Source organism: Centruroides vittatus, unplaced genomic scaffold (genome assembly GCF_030686945.1).
Source record: "Centruroides vittatus isolate TY-2023 unplaced genomic scaffold, ASM3068694v2 scaffold_2802, whole genome shotgun sequence".
Taxonomy (NCBI): domain Eukaryota; kingdom Metazoa; phylum Arthropoda; class Arachnida; order Scorpiones; family Buthidae; genus Centruroides; species Centruroides vittatus.
Window position 1 is genome coordinate 542,336 of NW_027122693.1, and position 15,362 is coordinate 557,697.

A 15,362-nucleotide genomic window follows, 5' to 3' on the forward strand; every position below is an offset into this window, starting at 1 on the left:
AAAATTGGATAATTCAAGTCTAAAATCACTTACATTCTGAAAAGAAAAACTCTACTACATGATACTTTCTCTTTTAAGCTGATTCATTATGTTTGTAGATCCAGAATAAAACTTTAATTTTGAAAAAATCTAAACCGACTTTACAGAAAGTGAACGATCTTATGAAGATCAGTATTGATTGGAAACATTAGTCGGTTTATATTTTTGAAACATTGAAGTTTTGTAATTTAGTAGTAGAGGGAGGTGTTAGGTGTTATCTATTAAATTTAAAACAGGCTAGATAATGTAACATGGTATACATAAATTCATTTATCTAAATTTCAACTGGTTAGGAAGTTATTCGATTTGATGTGAAAAGATGCAGTTTATGTGCACGTTTTCTTTTCGTTTTTTTCAGACCAACGACAGAAGAGCAAGGAAAGAGCCAGTGGATGCTGCAATGCTAGTTGCTCAATATTATAAGCTGCCAAAGTATCGTGGCAACAGGTTTTGAGAAGTTAACGACTCCTCCATTCCATATATCCCAGGTGCAGCTGGAAGGAAGTATGCCCTATATAGATTAAAGTATGTTTAACAGTTACTTTGTGCCAACGAAGTGCTGTGAATTCAGTAAAGACTGCTTCAGATATTCTCATAAATGAGTGTTTTCTGTTATAGTCTGTAGCCATTGATGTATATGAGTTCTCTCTCTCATATGGACTTTCAGATTGCTACATATCATAGTAGACTATCTTTAGTAGAACAGTACAAACAGAAAAATATCCTTCTAGCTTATTAAAAAAAAAAAAATTATTGCAAGCATTTATTGTTATCTGCCACTAGAAAAATGTATATTATAAATTTGAGCATATTTTGTCAGAACTGGGGATTTAAATCTACAGCTACTGTTTCTAAAATAGAATGAATAAAAATTAAGTCTAGATTTCAAAGAACTCAATAGGAAGTGGGAGAACTGTTTTCCAGGCTCTAGCTGCTCCTGGCACTAATGGTGCCTGCTGCCATTTAGTCTCTTGTCCATAGCTGTCATAAACATTTTGACAAAAAAAAATGTCCATTCTGGCCAACACTACTCTGGATATTTTTTCCTAGCACCAACCACCATTTGCTTCTCGTGAGTTTTGCACAGACTGGTTGTCATCACAAAGTATCAAAGTCGGGATGTGACTATGTAATTAATTATGTAACACAAGCATTCCAGTCAGTCTCTTTTTCTTTCTTTGGTCAACTTTTGCTTGTATTATATATAAATTATCAATTTTTTCCCTCCAAACAAAATAAGAGATAAAAAGAGAACAAAATGGCAGTGTGCTAATCGACAATTTAAAAAAAAAAAGAAAATCGAACTGTATTTTGTAAATTTTTGAAAGGAACTCCCAAATATAGGAATGTGCTTCAGTCTAGAATATTTCAGAAAATACCAATGAGTAAAGATAGAAATGAAATGTGTTCATACATGCGTGCATAGAAATTATTGCTGTCCCAATATTGGCCTATGACACCAATATGAACATACACGAGCCAATATAGATTCCATTTTATGTAAATAGAGGAAAAAAAAAAAATTAGAAGTGTGCATTTGTCTTTGCAATAATAAGAATTGGTCATGAAATGAGTCAGTTTTGGGCACTGCTGGCTGACATCTCATAGACTATATTATCATAGGTTGTAGTTTTGATTTATGCAGTGGTATCGTGATTCAAAAAAATGCTTTCAGAAAGCTGAATGTTTATCGAGCACACATTTCCCTCGAACAGTTTTATTTTTGCCAACTAAATATTTATATTTTGACGAAATCCGAACTCGATATTAATTTTAGAAGCGACGAGAACCGAAAGTGCATTCCATAAAACCGTTAAAAAAGTTTATTGCATTTTTATATGCCGACGTCTCGAACTGTTCAGTTTTTCCAACACGAGGGAAATGTGTGATTTAGTCACTGTTAAGAAATTTTAATAAATTGTAAATTTTATGGTATTTGTATTAATTTTCTTCTTCTCGGAATCGAAAAAAAAATGAGATAATTAAAATGTTAGTGTCCATCTTTAAAGAAAAAATCTCTAGTGAATATTTTTTTAATTGTTGTTGATTATATACTTATTGTATATTATGATTTATCATAGTGTGGGTCATACAAATTGGTATTCATTTAGAATTCTAAAAGCATGCCCAAAAAAAGAGGGGGAAAAAAAAATGTTATTCCTGAATAGAAATTTTTATTGCTGTGCAATGATGTGTATTTATGTTGCTTAAAACCACAGTTATCTATTGCACAAATGCTTCTTTAGCGGAAAAAAAAAATATATTTTATTTTTCGTTTTGTTAATGTTTAATGAATATTGCTTTGCAAAAGTTAAAAAAATTATTCTGCCACAGTATTGTCATAACAGAGGCTCCACCATAACTTTTGTCTTTGATATTCTTTAAATATTAGATGGCCGTTCTTTTACGTAGTCAGTAACGCTAAGTTTAAAATGCAAATCTTCGAATAATTTGCAAAATTATATTTAATTTTTCTCGAATCTAGCGACGGCATTCTTTACGAACGATTTCTAAATACTTAGCTAAGATTTTTATCTTTAAATAAATTTTGCACGTTTGGGAGTTCAGATCCAGACAAGGCTTTAAAAGTTTTTTGATTCCTTAGTAATGTAAATTAAATGAAAGTAATTATTCTTTAAATATGAGTAATATTCATTAAATGTACGACGATACATTTATTTATGAGTGTAGGTTTCAAGGCTCCCGAATTTAGTCATTCTGCACAGTAAAGCAATAGTCGGCGTTTGCATGCGAGATGACATTGTACCAGACACTAAAAAATAATTATTTTTATATTTGCATGTATGAAATATATGAGTATGTGTAAGTCTCCGGAAATAGAAGTTCTCAAAGTACAAATGTTACAGACAACCATTTATACAGAAGTTACCTAAATTTGTTTTTTATCGTCGTATAACTCGAAATATTTTTATATATAATAAATGGAGAGATTTTCTTTTTTCGTTTCTCGGTACAATTACATACACTAGTAAAATTATCAGATTATTCCTAGGAAATAGCCAAATATTAAGTAATAAATTGATCGTCACCGAATTTCTATTCGACATATATTTGTGTGTTTAAATTAAAATGTCGAGACTACTTAAACGATTGTATTGATGATGATAAATCAATCACAAACTCATGCTTACTATGTTAATTTCTTGCATTATTCTATTTCTTTTTATTGTTAATTGGAAACGATCTTCCTGTACATTTGGTATGATATAAATGTGTAATTTTCTCATTTTGTACAACTGTATATAAATATATATATATATAATTATAATTTAAAGATTATTTTTGAAGAGCCTTGAAACCAACACTGTTGTTAAATATTCTTGAAAAAAAAAAAAAAAAATATTGTATATGGAACAAAGGAAGAACTGCCACGGTCCCTAACCAGTTGTGTCCATCAAATACGGAATACCTTTGTCTCGAAATGTACTCTATGTTAAAAGTAAAATATTATATTGTTCTCCTCAACTTCTAGATCAGAAATGTGTGAGCATTTTACTCCTGTAAATATTTATTCTATACTGTAATAAAAGTTGCAAGAGATCTGAAGTAAGTTTTGTTTTTTATTTTTAATTTATAATATAAAAAAACACTAGAACAAATACAAATAATTCTATTAAAATTGCTCACCTTTTATTCATTTTTCCCTAGGAATTACACCATGACACTGGCTTTCTGTTTTTAGGCTATTTGTCTGTTAGTCAATAATTAAAATACTGTTTCAAAGACAAAGAAAGACACAAGGAAAAATATCTTTTAAAAGGTTTCAAAATGCATTTTTTTTAAATAAGGAACAGAGAACAAACAGATGTCTTCTATATTCTTTGCCAGGCTGCTTAACTGAATTAATATAACATTTGGCTTCAAAAATGCAAGCAAGAGTCTATGCCATATAAATTTTGAAACACTTATATCAGATTGTACTGAAATAAAAACAGCCAAAATCCATTTAGTTCAAAGGAATAAACCACATGTTCAGTGGTTTATCCACCCAGCCATGTGGAATTTACTGTGTCTAATACCCAAACAGGGACCAACTTCCCACAGAAAGTCATCCTTGAAAGCATTGCCCAACCTTTGGCAGATTGTTTATCAGCTAACCAATTCAAAAAACAACAAATGGCTTAGCTATTATAAAAATACTAATTGAATTATACTAAACTACAATGTAAAATAAAACAAAATAAATTTATACCACGAAAACCTTTTATTTCAATGAATCTATATACTGAGATGTTTGTGCATGTCTTTACTGTATACAGAGTGTCTCCAAAAGTCAACCATTTTAATTAATTTAAAAACATTTTATTGTAATTTCTACTAATAAAGTTGAAGGATTTCATCTGAAACAGCTTTTTTATGTTTGAAAACAATTTTAATACACTCCTATGAATTTTCAGTTATTATTATAAGGTTGTTGCAAATGAAATGGCCAATTTTTACTTCTGACTTTGAATGTTTATTAATTTAATTTAAAACTTACATATTCAATCGAAATTATCTCCGCCAACATTAATACGCTTTTCCCAATAAAATAGAAATGCATTAATGCCAATTTGATAGAAATCATGAGAATGAGAAGCCAAAAGTCATTAAAGGTACTTTTTATTGCTTCCTCTTCCTTGAAAACTCCTTGGCACAGTCTGGAGAATAAGGTGGATGGAAAAGAATTTCATTTGAAAGTATTCAAATGAAATTCTTTTCCACCGTTCCATACGTGGGTCTGCCATCCGCTCCCGTGACGACAACCCTCCGGAAGATGAAACACAGATCCCCATCACGTATAATCCATACATTGCATCGTTATATAAGGAGATCACCAACAAATGCCACATTAAGATCACTTACAGAAGATGTCCCACCATCTTGGACATCCTCCACAATGGGAAGAATTTCCCCCAATCCCAACAGACTCCCGGGTGTTTACTCTATACCTCTTAAGGACCACAGGTGTGACAGGAACCTTATTTACATCTGTTCAACCAAATGCTTTGTGCTCACGTGTTCCGACTCCCACAATGCAGACATTCAGCATGGAGGAGATCTACTACTCTTGCGGTTTATGCGGCCGACCCTGACATCGAGACGGCCTTCAACCAAGCGAGGCTCGTCATCACCTCGCCTCACCCTGAGCACCTGAGGTGGTTGGAGGCCATCTCCATTTATAAATCTAGCCACGTCAACACATGCATTAATTATAAAGAACAACTCAATTTGTCTGTTGCGTGGCAGGCCTTCTCGGACACGGATCTTTAACTGCCCTCTATCCACATTGAATGCGCATGTTCAATCCAACAATTTTACACGAGACGTGGGTTCATTTCTATTTAAAAATCCATGTTCTATTATTTGTTCTGCATTCCGTCGCTTCTATTTTTTCATATCTGAAGAAGAACTATTAAGGTTCGAAAACGTTTACGATATTTTTTCTGTCATTTAACCAACACCAGTAACAAGTTCAGGTACATGTTAAATACTTTGTTTTTTGTGATGAGTAATTAAAGAACTGCAGACCTCCAAATAATGCACCTTGTCTCTCTCACCGAGTTTGTGTGGTACCCATTTGTCGAACTTCTTAACTCTCCCTAACATGTTTAGACGTCGAGAAATGGTTGAATAATGTCCGGTATGTTTAACCTTTTCGCAATTTCCCTGACAGTCGGGTGATGTTCTGATTCAACAATGTTCTTCAATTCTGGTTTTTGAGATTTGTATTCCCTGAATGAAATTTTCTTTAACCAATGCCATCGTGCCTGCTCACTCACAATGCCTTCACCAAAAGTTTTATTGGTATTTCAGATTGCTTCTGTTGCATTATGTCCCTGCTTATACTCAAAAAAGAAAATTATTCAATTTTTTTTTTGTGCCAACAGAAAAAGTACTCTTAAGCATATGGAATTCACAATATAAATGTGATTACATTTTTAAATTCACGTATTATATGTGCACTCTTCCAATTGCAGACATCCAGCACTGTGCCACATGGAAGAAGTCGAACTGAAAAGCCAGAATGTTTAAATTTTAAAAAAACAGCCATTTCATTTACAACAACCCAATATATATATTTTATCTTGATCTAAGTAACAGTTAATTAACTGAATTTTCTTGGGGTGGTCTTCCATACAATAAGTCATTTAATAAATTATAGGCAACTCTTTATATGTGTAAACTGTTTGAAAAAGATTTCTTTCTATCAATCTCTGTAAACCTTTTGACCGACCTATACAAAGGTTTTTTTTAGAGTTATTCTATAGAACTACATGAAAAGCATAGGCTACTATGAAATATGGACACCCCCATTTCTCTGCCTGATTTCATCCTCTTGATACTTCATGATAAACATAATATGGTTTTCATTTTATTGTTTGCTTTTATACTAGCAGATATGTCTTGCACTGCCTTGATAATATTTATGCTTATTACTTTTTTAACTACATACTATTATACATAATAAATAAGGAAAACAATTTTATACAGTTACTTTCCAAAGGCATAAATTAATCTTTAAGAGATATTATCAAATTGATAACTGTAATTAAGGCAACCTGCTGCTCTAGGACACACCTGAGTCTGGGTAAGAAACATTAAAAAGTTTTTGTAAACCATCTGTCATATACATATTGAACCCTCTCTCTCATCACCTGGCTATTCCCATTGTACAACTGACTGAACTTATGATGGGTATGGATGTCCTCTTAGTGCACACACAACACGGTAGTAAAAAACAAAAACATCATAACTTAAGGCAGGGATATAATAGGTGTTTTATGAGCAGAAAAGTACACTTTACGATAGAACAAGCAAATTACAGTGCTCGTCGACTCGGGTGCTGCAAACAGAGGTGTACGAGTTTTCCCACACCCAAAGAAAACTTAGGAGCCTTGGCTTGTCAGGTATTAACGTGGCAGTCTGCTACTCAAATTCTGACGGGTGAAAACATCCCAAGAATTTTTTGGGTGGTCCATCTCAATACGTGGGCTCCGGTCTTCACTGCCCGGCCACCCCGTTGCGGGCTTGCTAAAAAGGCCCTCTTAGTGCCCACCGGACAAAAAGAGTTTAAAGAAAATTTATCCGAGCGCCCAGATTATTCACGTAGATGTACGGTGGTCGGTGGAAAACTCGAAAGTGCCACAGACTCCAGAACCGTTTTTATGCTCCAGTAAAGTAGAAACTGGTGCAAGTATTGTTCATAAGAACAAAATTATGAAATACAAATGAAAAAAAGTGTTAATTAGAAATCCTTAAGATCCATTTAATTGATTTTTTGAATAATCATAAAAAGTAACATTTTAGGCAATTGCTGTTTAAGCTATGAATAATTTAACAAAATTGCATATTTATGTAAACAAAAAAGAAGCGGGTCACGAATAAGTAATTGCAGTAATTTATAAGGAATGTTGTTCTTGATAAGCAGGTACACAAAATATTTAAATATGTTAGGTTTATGTAATTATGTATGTACATGTACTGTACATTCACCTCGTATATATAACTACGGTATGGAATTTACATCAATATGTATATTGACAAAATTAATTTTTTTCTCGAAATGCTTTTAAATGTGTTTAGTTCATTATAAACCTTGACCCGAATATTTAGAAACAATTCTATATTCTTCTTTTATAGCACTAAATGTTATATTTGTGTGAACAATTCTGCTTTTTATTGTATGGGTTTTAAATTACATTCTCGTTTGCTTTATGATGTAATATTGAATTATATTAATTGCATTCCATCTGTTCTAGGTATATACTCCTGAATTTGAGTCATAAAGAAGTTTTTCTAATTGCAATTTAATCTTCACAGTGGTTAACTGGCTTGAACCACTTTGTGCATTAGCCATACATTATTAATAATTATTATTGTTTAATAAAATTCTTGAAATATATTTACTTTTTTCATAAAGAGATTGAAATTGGGGGTTTTGGGCCAGCTTCTATATTTAAAATTTGATGAATATTTTACCCATGATTTCCATTAACCTTTCAATAATTATTGTAGAACCCATTTAATTTTATTTATTATTTAAAAATTTTTTGCATGTATAATATTACACAAATATATCTGTGTGTTGCATTTTATTGTGTGTGTGTGTATGCATATGCAACTTGTGAAATGCAACAGAGATATAAGGAATTACAAACAAACATTGGATGTACAGTACAAGCTCCATAGTCATCACTTTAAATCTATTATTTACATTTGTTTCGTATCTATACGCTCTATGAAGCTAGAAAAGTGATTTATACATGTTTAAATTGCTTTAGGACGCGGGTTTCTTTAACCTGGTGATCTAGAACATGGTTTAATGGAATATGTTTCATGGCTTGATAGCTCATTTCCACCAGAAAGTTTGAGTTTTTTGTATATCTAAATTCGGAATAATTTCATGCTCGGTCGAATTCGTTTCGTCTACGAATGTGTGCTTGAACACATTGCATTTTAAATCTTTCATTCAATAATAGAAAAGTCCAGCAACGAGTTGCATAACTTTCCCGGCGAAAAGCACAAAGTTAAAATTGTGTTCGGGGCCATCTATTTAAAAATAACTTTTATATTATTAACTATTATAAAAAAAATCTGAATTTTGAGGGTAGAGAGAAGTTTTTTAAATGCGAAGTCCCAAAAAACGGGTTAACATTAATTATTTATATTAGAAGATTGTTAAAACGAATGTAGAAAATCGTCCATTGTTACAGGGGACAAAAACCGATCAAAGATCGGGTTAGACGCGTCAGTCATTTGAAACCGCGACGCATGAAAAAAAGGAGAAAGATGTCAAAAGGTAAAAAGGGCCCAATGTAAAATAAAACGCAATAATTGTAATGATTAATAATTGTAGATGAACGTCCTCCAGTAGAGATGGACCTTTGATAAGTCGCTCGTGTACGAAATTTAGATCAATCAATATTTGAAAAAAGGGAAAAGTTTTCAATAAAAAAGAACTTCACATCAAAGCATTAAATTCCAAAAATATCCCAGACTAGACAACAATGGGGAAAATATGAGCGCAAGTTCAAAGTTCCATCAATTCTTTCCATCCTGAGTAAACGGAGGGTGTCAAGTAGATTCGTCGAGGCGACTCTTTCTCGTGACTCGAACAGGGGTCGTTTTTCGCTTGGAGACAAGCGAGGGACCAATCGGGAAGCGAGAAAGGAGGGACGTAGAGCCAATCAACATGAACAGTACGAAAAAGGGAGATCGAGATAATCGCCGAGCGAGGGGGACGAGAGGTCTTTTTCTTTCTACGCGCGGAGAGGCCGGACAAAACTGTGAATCCGCTTACGGCTAATACGCGCACAAAGACAATTTATTTTTCCTGCATCGTGCCGATCTGCTAATTAGTGCCACTAAGGACAGACCACCAGTGACCAGAAGCGAACATCTCCACATGTTGCTGCCCCGGGGCCTACAGTAGACGTCAGGAAAACGAAAACGCCGGCGTGACTGAGACTTTTCGAAAAATTTTATCGTTCGAGAAGTCTGTACTAGGTGTAAGTTCCTTTACGTCTAAATAAACGACTTTTTGTGAGACACTTGTTGTCTGTGTCACCTCCCTCACACCCACACGCGAACGACCCTAGACCATCCTGTCACGGGATTAACGATTCCCCCCTAAAGGTCGGCGGACTTACATAAAGACTTTAAATGCCAAAAACGAGTAAAAAATTTTCATTATGTCTGACCCCAATCGACCTTTAACCATGAAAACTTTATAGCATCAATGCCCTCAAATAAAAGTTACCGTGCCAAATTTCGGCAAGACTTGGCAGACAAATTAGTGAGGTATTGAAATTAAAGTGTAAAATTCCACGACGAAAATACTTTTTAACACATCCAACGGTATTCTGATAAAGTGGCCATTTTTTTATTTTTGTACGAAACGTTTTTCGAATCCAATCGACTCATCTTAAGATAATATCAACGTCAAGAAGTATCTCGAAAAATGTTTCATACTAAAATAAAAATGGACCCCTTCATCAGAATAGCGTTTGACATGTTACGACTTATCATCTGCTTCACATTTAAGTCCATTATTTTACTTTTTTCTGAGGTTTTAATACGCATAGATGGCATCAAAATAGGACAACAAATAAAGCACTTCTTTGTTGCGCAGTGTGTTATGCAAAACTGATTAATTGCTGGAAGGGTAAAAACTATAAGTTGTTTGCTGTATCCATGGTATGAAAGAGCAAAAAGATTATCTCACCAATTGTTACTTTTGTTCAACGAATATACAGGGATTTGCAAAGAGACCCAGTTTATTCAGACTTATTTTCTGCAATAAGACCAGTGCCACACTCTGAAAGCCTTTCAGTACCTTCGGGATCGATAAACGAAATTGACAGTGAGTGAAGAAAGTAATAATGAAGAATTGCCATCATCACCCCCCTGTTATCGGGGCACAAGTATAAATAATTTAGTCCGCGGCTTGGGAGTAAGAAAGCAAAAGTAACAAATGATGTTCTCGACGAGACTTCCGAACCAAGCTGTCGATCTTTTATTAATCCCCCTGTTCTTTTTTGCTAAACAGTTAATAAATAAATCACATCTGGTGAGCCTGTGTTAATCCACAAACCGTTTTCATACAACGGGTACATCCTACAAATTTACATCTCGAACTATCATAAACTTATACGAGTACATAAACCCATTGGCGTATTAATGTTTTTAGTTAATTTTCTACCCCCAAAAATGTTCTGTCAACTTCCCAGTGCTAGACATTGACTACTTTGGGGACCTCCGATGTAGACGATAAATAATAAATCATCAACAGTACACGCGACTAAAAACACGAAAATGTCCGCTGTAAAAGATAGGAACCGTAATCGGAAACGATGCTAAAATGCCTGCCATATTGGAAGTGGAAACGTTACGCCGTTATCAATAGAGAAAAATACCCAACACGGAGCACCTCTATAGCCAAGAAGAAACGTCCAACACTGGAAATACTGACAAAACGAGGAATTCACAAGAAAAAATTGTGCAAACAGCAATTTTTATCTTGGTTACTTGCTGTTCTCTTTATGTATTTTTTTAGCATAAGGTTGCCGTTGAGAACAAATCACACAGGAACACTTCTAGTGGAAACAGGTTGGTTTATTGATAGGAAAGGATATGCATTTCGGGCTTAATTTCCCTCTTCGGTTCTATTATAACAGATTTATCAGCAAATTATTATGTAGTTACAGATTTACCGATTGTATTGAAATATTTAGGTTACGCGTACAAAGGTTTATACGATAAAACAGAATTGCCTGAGATTATAGTGACAGGACAACATTACTCGTGAGAAAACATAGGTGAAAAAAGGGGAAAATACTTTTAGCTCTACCCTTATAGACACTAGAACAGTATAACAACACGTGCTAGAATAAAAAAAAGGGATAAACTTAAATACGAGTATATAATTAAGTACATAAAAGTATCATGTCTTAGTATAGTGATGTCTAAAAAATTAAGTATGCTGTTATTTTCATTTTCTATTTCGAAACATATTCTTCTGGATATCGTTGGCGTACTGAAGTATGATTTGAGGGTTGTTTAAATGTTTACATTATAAACAACAAAGCGGTAGTCGACAAAATGAGGACCTACGTTGACCACAGCAACAACACGTAATTAAATTCGTAGATAAAAGAAGTGGCTGGCGAGTTAAATTTGATTCCAAATTAGCATTTCATTCAAGTGTTGCTAAAATTAACAAAAGATAGAACAGTGAGGAAAATTTTGTTTCTCTTGCAACTTACAAGTCCGACGTAATTTTCTGCTGCCAACTCTCTTTATGGCGGTGTCGAAGAAGCTATTTACGGATTTCTCTTTTCAGTTAATTAAACTGAAACTTTAATTCTTTGGCTCGGCTTCAAGATCACTCTCCTATCTTCTTTACAGGTGCTCGTGCGTCATACTTCGAAAAACTTTTTAAATATAAAATATATATTTATACGTGCTGTCCTCTGAGGATTACCCAGTCTCGTTTGGCTCGTACACTTAACTTAAATTTGTTACAAAAAATGTAATTTTCTACCAACGCTACGCAACTATTAAAGGGATTTTTTTACTATTTTCTCTCTGTGGGCACCCAGAAGGCCTTTTTTAAGGCCCGTGTCTGGTTCGGCCAGGTCTACAATAGGGCTCGAGGTATCCGGACTGATCCTGGCAATTTGTTTAACTTTAAAACATTGTTACAATATGTTATATATCTTCCTATTGTTACCGATACTTAAATGACCTCTAGTATGGAATTTAAATAGATTTTCAGACTTAATAAACCACTCATTACGTCAGAAATTTATTTATTTAAAGAAATAACTGAATACATTCCAATTTCAAACACACAAATTACTAACAGATATCAATAAATTTATTATCTTATCAATAAATTATATTTTATACCATTTAATCATTTGTAATTAATAATAATCCTCCAATTTTTCAACCATTAAATGTCCAATAGTGTACATTTACGTGTCTTATTAACGAATTAAAATTCTAATTTCAGTTAAATATTAGCTCGTCGAGTCCTTCAATCCGTTCGGCAGCCATCCACGCTCCACACTGGACCAAAATTTCATCAATTTGGAAAATTTCGGGGAGACGAAGTTACGAGGATTTGATTCATCCAAACTGCAGTTCATGGGAGTGACGAGTGTTAGATCCGATTCGGACTCGCTGACGTCATCCGATCTCTGACACTTGCAGAATTTATAACTGGTATCTTTACGATTCCGGTCGAAGAGATCGAAGCGTAGAATAAAATCGTCCCAACTAAAATAATGGCCGCTCTTTCCGAATTCCTTCTTCAGGTGACTATAGTAACGCTCGTAACGATCTATGTTAGTTAAACTATAAGATCTTCTGTTCCAATAAAATTTCTCGGGTGTATTCATCGATTCCGTGCTAAATGTAGCTGTAGAATTTGTCAGGGAATCTTCCGAGTAACAAAAATCTGAAGATAAATCTTCACAAGTCGATGTCGAGCTATCGTTCTCCATTTCTCTAGTCAAATTTCAAATTTTCAAATGTTCGTTTTAAACTAGCCAATGATAAAGCTTTATTTCTAAAACTAAGAATAAACACGGTCCAGTTTATTATTAATTTTATAAATTACGAGACGATAATTAATATCTTATTTCTTTAAATAAATACATCGATTTAAACAAAATAGTAAAAAAATGAATTTAAATAGTTATTTTTTTTTAATCGTAATTAATTTTTGAATCGTGTTCGAATTATTTTGTTTCGTAATTATTTATTTTTAATTTTAAATATAAAGTAATATTTTGAAGAAAAGTAAAATAAATGATATATTTAATTAATAAGATAAATATTTAAAAAACGAATAGAGAGGGCGCTCTATAAACATTTTTTTTCTTTTTTAATTTAATTATTGTAATTAAAAATTAAGATATTGTGATATTGAAATAAGAATTAATTACCACAATTTTTAATGACGTATTTATAATATATTTATTTAATTTAACTGTTAACACACGATGTAGTATATAAACAAAGATGGCGGTTGAGATGAAAGAGAAATTTAACACCAAGCCTGCACTGTTTACACACGGCAGTTCAAGCAAGGGCATGGTTATATAGGGGTTTTTTTTAACTCTCCGCCCTGTGGGCGCTAACAGGGCCTTATTTAGCCAGCCGATTATGGGTTCGGCCAGGCCCGCAATGGGGCGGCCGGGACCTTTCTATTCACAGTAAGACATGTAACAATATTATATATAATGCCCTGCTGGCTCCCTCTGTCTAAGCCTATATTTTTTTATTAATAATTTATATATATATATATTTTAATTTAAAAACAGACATAAATAAAATAAAAATGTTTATCATAATATTTGAAAATAAACTGCAGTATCTTAAATTCTATAAACCCGAATGTGTAAAGAAAAAAATGTTAAATTATAGCATTTTCGGCTACTAGATGGCGATGCTAAAAATAACAGGTAAAATCGCCTTAAATATTGTTTTCATGTATCATTCGTCACAATTGTTAAAATATTTAAAATGCGGTAAACAGATTTAAAATTTAATTATACGATTTAATAACTTTTTTTATTTTTGTATTTTAATGAATTTCTTAATGGCTTACAACTTCGTAAATGACGCAATACTGGTCATTAACTGAGACGAAATGACTGATACATGATAAATAAAACGGAAGATTCTATCAGTTCATCTCGAGATTGAATTACTTGATGATAGTGACGACAGCTGACCTACTGTGTACACTATTAGGAAGCAGCGTTAATGTATTTTAAAGTTATATTTTATCGGTTTATACCATTGAAAATTATTTGTAAATATAATAACCAAACATTACAATGATAAAATAACTGATAAAGAACTTTTTTAAAACTCTTTCCACCCTGTGATCACCGAGCGGGCATCTTTCTAGTAAGCCCGGGTTCGGCCAGGCCCACAATGGTGCAGTCGAGTGGTGAGGGATGGAATCGCGTATATCCGGATAGATTACCCCCGAAAATTCCTTGCGTCTTTTCGCCCATCCGGGTTCGATCACGGGTCTCCCAAAGTGGTGGGCTGCCATCTTAACTGCTCGGCAATTTGGGCATCGCCCTGCGAGCATTAAGATGTTTTTGATGTATCCATCACTGACATCTCCCACCACGCGGCTGCCCTCATTGTGGGCCTGGCTGAACCCATTATAGGTATGATTAAGTCTGAAGTGGTCTCTTAGCTGTGTTCTAAAGTAGAGTTAATGTGTTAGGTTGCCGATAGCTGGCGTTCGAGTCGCATTGCGGCGAGAAGAAGTTGGTTTATCCATTTGGTTAGTAGGTAGTTTTGCCATTTTTAAGTATTTTTCAACTAAAGAAAGGTGGAAAAAGTCATGTGATTGTTACTAACACGATGTCGTGTTCAACACTTCTATTCGTATTTATCTAGAACATCTCTATAAAAGCGCTGGTAAATATACTTCAATAACAGTGGCGAATCATCGCACAGGTTCAAGAAGCCCTTGTTTGGGCCTCCGAAATTTAGCAGCTTGAAAAAATAGATACATTTCGCGAATTTTGGGCACCATCTTTATTGCGAAATCTTGCATGGTTTATGTAATTTCATACAGAACGAGACTTTCCTTAGTGGGCATTCGTCAATAATGGCGCCGAATTTTCCAAGGTTTACATTGGTTTTTATAAATATTTTCCTTCTTTATAAAGGAAATTTTGTATATAAAATTTAAAATCGGAAATAACGATTTAAATAACAATTTGAAAATGAAGACAGTACGCATTCAAAGACGTCGCCGCCATATTTAGTTAAAATAATAGTAC

The 15,362-nt window shown here is 33.6% G+C and overlaps 2 protein-coding genes across 2 annotated transcripts in view; one reads left to right on the forward strand and one right to left on the reverse strand.

Moving 5' to 3' along the window:
* Window positions 1-3,606, forward strand: part of LOC136987882 (ubiquitin-like protein 3) — a 55,879-nt gene extending 52,273 nt beyond the window's left edge. Inside the window, exon 5 of the mRNA XM_067285646.1 lies at window positions 398-3,606. Coding sequence (XP_067141747.1) covers window positions 398-462 — 65 coding nt within the window. The 3' untranslated portion in view covers window positions 463-3,606. The remainder of the gene's footprint in view (window positions 1-397) is intronic.
* The window catches only part of LOC136987877 (Krueppel-like factor 8), a 178,546-nt gene that overhangs the window by 90,226 nt on the left and 72,958 nt on the right, over window positions 1-15,362 (reverse strand). The gene's annotated exons all lie outside the window — the stretch shown is intronic.